Raw genomic sequence first — 6,918 nt, forward strand, 5'->3', positions numbered from 1 at the left:
TGAAGGATCAAATTCTATTCTTACACGATATCAATGCTTTTAGCACAAGTTTAGAACAGAACTTTAATTTACTGTTACAGTGTAACAGAACAGATTGCACCAAAATTTATCCTTTGGTTAAACCCCTTGCCCATCCTACACATCAGAGCAGTCAGATCACATAAGTGGAGCTATTTGCTTAAATGAGATGAAGACTCATAGAATCACAGAATCATTAAGATTGGAAAAGACCTCTTGGATCATCTAGTCCAACCATCAGCCCACCCCCACCATGCCCACTGACCATATCCCTCAGTGCCGCATCCACGTGGTTCTTGAACACCTCCAGGGACAGTGACCCTGCCACCTCCCTGGGCAGCCTGTGCCAGTGCCTCACCACTCTTTCCAAGAAAGAAGATGTGAACTTAGTATCTTTTTAGCCTAAGTTATTGACTTCACCAGAATAAAGACCTTTAGGTATGAGATAATGGCAATGTCTTCAATGTCAGAGGATAATAGCTCCCTGCAGTACAAATACAAGAGCAAAGAAGCAGAGAGGGGATTAATTTTTAGAGCATGACACATCGCTCGTGTGACAGTGTTGTCTTACTGTGACTCCGCTTCCTCTACACCCAGTTATTAGTGAATATTTGATTATTTCATCAGATGGATGCTCGTACAGCACAGTGCCTTACTGTGTCTGTGTCAATAATCAGGTTTGTTCAGAACGCAGACTTTTCATATCCATCAGGTGAGATATGCAGGTCAGATTTTAACTCAGCACGTTCTTAATATCCTGATTTCAGGCTACCCAGTGTTTGTCTGAAGCACTAGCTTTACTGGCAGCAGATAATAGGTAAGCTCTGCAGCAGAGTGGTATGCTGTGGCAGACACCATTTGGTATCACCATGCCATGGCCCCATGATGTCTGCTCCAGCTCTTGCCTCCTTCCCATCTCCAGGGTTGAGAGATCCAATGGGACATTCCACACCATGGGGCTAAAAATCAATAAGATCTGTTCTAGATCAGAGCCCTGGCTCTGCATCCCAGCAGACAGCAATACATGGTTCTTCGAAGGCAACTGTCTCAAACCCTTCCATAATCGGGCAGTCCCAGAGGAGATTAAACCTAAGTCCAAATTCATCCTTAATACATCACCACAAAAGTCACTGAAAGTGCAGCAGGAATTAATTTGTGCTTCTGTAACTGATTTCTGCCAATAGTTTTGTCTCAGCATTTAACCATTTGCTGACAAAATATTTGGGAATCTTGTTTCGTGAATTTATCATCCATTAAAACATGAGCCTTTTTCAAATGGCAAACCAAACACATGCATGCATTAAAGCGAAACTGATAGCAAAGCCAATAAGAGCAAAAGGGAAGAGAGTGGTAAGGGAGGGTTAAAAACAAACAAAAAAAAATGGCTGGGGAAATATTTCCTCTGTTCTACCAAAACTTCCTATCCACATTGTCCATTGGGATCGCTATGTGATCCATTCTCCAGGTTTTCTGGGGTCTGCCACTCATTATACGAGAAGCATTTGTAGCTGGGACATCACATGCGTCTGCTATCAAACCACTTCTGGAGCTAAGTTTGCTTTGCTGTTGTCAATACATCCGCTGTACAATGGAGCTAAACACTTAGAAAACTTCAAAACACAGAAAGGTGATTCAGAAGGTTATTGTGATGAAAGAAACAGCAGCTGATCTTTTCACGGGTTGCTTACAATTCAGTTCTATGTAGTGTCTCAAAGTTGTGGGATGACCTCCGCAACGCCCTTTCTTTAGTTCTTTTAAAGTGGAAGTAGGAGTAGATCTATGGTTTCAAAAAGTATATCGAAGTTTCAGCATGGCTCACTAGCAGGACCCAGACATGTTTGGGGTAGGAAGAAAGCACCCCTGGTTTCCCTTTCTCTGTCATCCGGCAGGTGATGCTCCTTCTCAAAGCCCCAGAAAAGTGATGGTGATGACCTTACTCCACCCAACAGAGCATCTTGTTGAAGAGGAGCCCAACCACTGCCTTCATCCCAAGGAAACATGACCTCAGAGCGTGTCAGTTGGTCGGCATCACTGCATGCCAGGCAGTCACAGCAACCAGCTCCAGTTGGGGTGGTCCTACAGCATCAAGGCACCTCTACCATAGAATCATAGAATCGTAGAATGGCTTGGATTGGAAGGGACCTCAAGGGATCATCAAGCTCCAACCCCCCTGCTGCAGGCATGGCCACCAACCTCCACATCTAATACTAGACCAGGCTGCCCAGGGCCTCATCCAACCTGGCCCTGAGCACCTCCAGGGACAGGGCATCCACAACCTGTCTGGGCAGCCTGTTCCAGTACCTCATCACTCTCTTGGTAAAGAACTTTCCCCTGATATCCAACCTAAATCTTCCCTCCTTCGACTTAAGACCATTTCCCCTTGTCCTGCCATTATCTACCCTTTCAAAGAGTTGACTCCCCTCCTTTTTGTAGGCTCCCTTTAGGTACTGGAAGGCTGCAATGAGGTCACCCTACAGCCTTCTCTTCTCCAGGCTGAACAAGCTCAGCTCCCTCAGCCTGTCTTCTTACAGGAGGGGCTCCAGCCCTCTGATCATCTTTGTGGCCCTTCTCTGGACCCTCTCCAGCAGCTCCCTGTCTTTCTTGTACCGAGGGCCCCAGACCTGGACGCAGTACTACAGATGAGTCCTCACGAGGGCAGAGTAGAGAGGGACAATCATCTCCCTCTCCCTGCTGGCCCCCCCTCTACGTCAGTAAAAATTATGTCAGAAGATGGAGGATTAGGGAACTTTACCCACTTTCATCGCATCTTTCATGCACCACCACTACGATGGAGCCTTTGCAGTCAACATAACTTTTGTCTTCCCAAACTGTGTTCAAACCCGGACTCTTCTACTCCCAGCGCGGAGCTCCTGCAGCCCCCGGTGGGAGGGGTCGGGGGCAGCCCCTCAGCCCCGCTTCAGCCGCGTCCCACCGCGCTCCCCCCGCCCCTGACCGGCCCCCGCCGCCCCTGCAGGCTCGGGCTGAGCTGCGGGAAGGAAAAGCACGCACCAGCGGGTGATGGAGAGGTGCAGGAGCGATGTGGGGCTGCCCTCCGCCATCCTGGGCCGGCTGTGCCGTGCCGAGCCGAGCCGCTCCGCGCCGAGCCGTTCCCTACCGGCTAGCGGGTGCTCGCGAGCCGCGGTGGCTTTCGAAGCCGCTACCCGAGCGCGGGGCGGCGGCGGCCGAGCACCGGGCACGGGGCACCGGGTACCGGGCACCGGGCACCGGGTACCGGGTACCGGGCAGGGACATGCCGGGAGCGGGGAGGTGCGAGCACCTCGCCTCGAGCTGCAGGCTCCATCGACTTGACGCCCTGTATTGTGCTCTATCTAATTTAACCAAAAGAGGGGGAGATTTAGACTGGATATAAGGAAGAAGTTTCGGATGACAAGGGTGGTGGTGAGGTGGCGGATGCCCTGTGCCTGGAGACATCCAGGGTCAGACTGGATGGGGCTTTGAGCACCCTGATGTAGCTGCAGGTGTCCCTATTCATTGCAGGGGAGTTGGACTAGATGGCCTTTAAGGACCCCTTCCAGCTCAAACGTTTCTATGATTGTATGACAGCATCCTCCCTTGAGCTGGGGGTTTCAATGGTGTTACGATTTAACCCAGCCGGTGGCTCAGCACCACACAGTTGTTCACTTGTTCCCCCACTTCCCAGTGGGATGGGGGAGAGAATTGAGAAAAACAAAGTAGAACTCGTGGGTTGAGATGAAACTGTTTACTAAGGCAGAGAAAATGAAAAGGATAATGATTATTACAAATACACACATATATAAGTGTATATATCAAGGGATGGACAAGCGATTGCTCACCACCCCTTGGCTGATGTTCAGCTAGCCCCCTGAGCAGAAGAAGAGAGTAAGATGAACTCCTACCCCCTTCAAAACTCCTTCTGCATGATGTCATGTAGTATGGAATATCCCTTTGTTCGGTTCATGTCAGCTGTCCTAATTCTGTTCCCTCCCAGCTCCTTGGGCCCTTCGCTGCAAATGGCCTTGGCTCTGCACAACACCGCTTAGAAGCAATTACAAACATCAGTGTGTTATCAGCATTGTTTTTCTCCTAGAACCAAAACATAGCATCATACCAGACACTGAAGGAAACAATTCCATCCCAGCTGAAACTAAGACAAATGGCCATGATCCTGCATCTTGCCCCCTAGGCATCAGGAGCTGCTCAGTACTTGTCCTGTGTATGGCTACACAGGGTTTTTATAGGAATTACAGCTAAGAAGTGAATTGCATGTAAATGAGGAGGTACGGAGATGTCAGAGAGAGGTATAAATGAACAATTACACAGCAGCACATCTGAATAACACAAGCACTATTTTAATAGGCTTGCACACATTTGAAACACAGTTTTTTTTTTTCCAGTTTTACACAAGGATGCCATGAGCTCCCGTAATTGTTTAATTTCTCTTTGATATATATAGATAAAAAGGCTGTCTCCTCCACCGAAACCCTCTGAGCACTTTTCCATTGCATGTATCCATTATGCAAAACGAGCTTGACTACCATGTGACTGACAAAAATAAATTATGTATGGATGCAGCATCTGAAAGCTTCCTAGTGGATGGAGTTGTGTTACATCAGAGCTCAGCTTCTCAGAAACACCCATGGCTTCCCAGTGCTAATTAGCTGCTGAAGCCCGGCTTATGACACAGCCTCACTTTCTTTGTTGTGACAAGGCGACTGAAGCCAACATGTTGGTAGACAGCAATATTAAAAGCGGAGGGAGACAGGGGACCAGAAAACGCAAATTTCTGGTGGAAAGCTGCTGATTTTCTGGTCTCTCTGCGTAGCTTGCATTTAAGGAGCAGTGCACACAGATGTCATGTATAATGCATGTTGGTTTTAATCTGTAAAGCCTCATGCTGTGTTGAAAACCCCATAGGAAGGTGCTGCTCATTCACAGGGCCGCTAGCCAAAGCCTTGAAAATGATGTCTGCCCAAAATATGCAGACTGTAACCAGCACAATGTCACCAATAAATGTACTCAGTTGCCTACTGTGGAAGATTCACTCAGTTCTGAATTGTTGTCCAATGCTGTATCTCCACTTTGCTGACCTTCTCTTTGGGCTGCTGGTACCGGGTTACCTATGCACAGTCTCTGCTCATTCAGGAGCAGCCAGAGCAGTGACCTCCGAGGTTATGAGTCTGAGGAAGATGAAATCTCATCAGCTGCCAACAACTACTTGCTCACATTTTTGCATGTGCCTCAGTCTTAGTTCTAGTTCTCAAGATCCACAGCCAGTGGCTGGCTTTCTGAACCTGCCCCAAATCCCACAACATTTATGAAGCTCCATAGGCTCCAGAGCAGCAAAAACATTTGCACCTTATCTCAAACTGAAAAAAAAATGATAAACAGCCCATTTCTGCAGTGACAGACTGAAAGCAAGGGCAGCCACATGGATCAGAAGGTTCCTAAACAGCACCTGCTGCTCGGAACTAAGTTTTGATGAGAGGAAGTAGTGCTGCACAAAGAGATTGCCCAATTACTGTCCAGGGCTTAAGATGTATAAAGAAGTAGGTCACAGAGTTTCCCCTGCCCAATTTCCAGGTGACAGTAATGAGATAAATGAGCGTGTCCTGTTCAGGTCTCTACACTCCACTATTATTTGATGGAAGTATTTTCAGTTTCTCAGAAAATGTCTTTTTAACCTTTCAATTAAATCTAATACGTTTCAGCAGAGAAAAAAAATCACGTTTTGAATACCAAGCTATTAGTAGAATTCATCTGAAAACCTGAAATCTGTTTCTTCAGTTTAATGCAGTCAGATAGCACCGGGTGGATGTACACTAGGTCAAACTGTGACAAGCCTTTATTCTTGCATAAGCTGAATGTTACAAGGCTGTTTATTGCTGTTGTGGACATCCTCTTTCCATAAAATGAAAGAGAATGTAATGAACTATGACTGAATAAAATTTTGGCCTAAGATTAGTGCGGTTGAAGTGGTTACGAGGCACATTAAATGAGCTCCCTTCCTCTGACTTTCACCCATAACTAGGGTAAGTTGGAATCAGACGTGGAGGTAAATCAGAAATCTCCAAAATGTTGTAATGAGTGTAATTAAAACAAAAACACACCTTCAGATTACATCCCTCCCTTGTCTGCCCATGTTCAAGAGAAGATGGGGTGCTCTTTGAGTTATCTTTGGTGTAGGGGTACACGGAGCATGTAAGAGCTGTTGCTGGAGACAGCTGTCTTGTAAAGGAATGCAGAAGTCCTAACATCTCCACTTAAATCAAGAACTGTAGAAGATTTTTTAAGCACTTAACCTAAAGTATATATAAAATACGGTCATGAAAGACAGTGAATTCTCTACTGCTTCCACCATTACCAACAACAATGGAAATACGTTGCTAGAATTAATTGTCTGTTCCCCTAGAGTTGCAAAGGACTTCATGATATTTGTAGCATTCCTTCCTCTGTAGAAAGACGTTGGCAAAAGAACTTGAAAATTACAAATAAAAGATAAATTCCTCTCCACCACCCACCCAATCAAAGCCCTGGAGCAATGTATTACTGAATTATTGATAAGAAAACCTGAAAGAATTTAATCAGTGTAGGAGTAAGGGTCTGGTAGAAAAAGGTAAATACTGTGCTTTAAGAAATCAATCAGTACTCTTTTTTTCTTTGTCTTTCTCTATTTTCTCTCTTCTTTCGTTCTTTCATTCTTTCTTTGTTCCTTTGTTCCTTTCTTTCTTCGTTTCTTTCTTCATTTCTTTCCTTCTTTCTTTCTTTCTTTCTTCCTTTCTTTTTCTTCCTTTCTTCCTTTTTCTTCCTTTCTTTCTTTCTTTTTCTTTCTTCCTTTCTTCCTTTCTTCCTTTCTTTCTTTCTTCCTTTCTTCCTATCTTCCTTTCTTCCTTCCTTTCTTCCTATCTTCCTTTCTTCCTT

The 6,918-nt window shown here is 45.8% G+C and overlaps 1 protein-coding gene across 4 annotated transcripts in view; it reads right to left on the reverse strand.

Annotated features, from left to right (window-relative positions):
- RFX8 (RFX family member 8, lacking RFX DNA binding domain) overlaps positions 1–3,153 on the reverse strand; it is a 33,236-nt gene extending 30,083 nt beyond the window's left edge. For 2 of the 4 annotated variants that reach the window (XM_021413485.1, XM_021413476.1), the window contains exon 1: positions 3,028–3,153. In XM_021413485.1, the coding sequence (XP_021269160.1) occupies positions 3,028–3,077 (50 nt within the window). In that variant the 5' untranslated portion in view covers positions 3,078–3,153. The remainder of the gene's footprint in view (positions 1–3,027) is intronic. The other 2 variants (XM_021413466.1, XM_021413457.1) reach the window with 1 other exon arrangement.

Source organism: Numida meleagris, chromosome 1 (assembly GCF_002078875.1).
Source record: "Numida meleagris isolate 19003 breed g44 Domestic line chromosome 1, NumMel1.0, whole genome shotgun sequence".
In the NCBI taxonomy this organism is placed as follows: Eukaryota; Metazoa; Chordata; class Aves; order Galliformes; family Numididae; genus Numida; species Numida meleagris.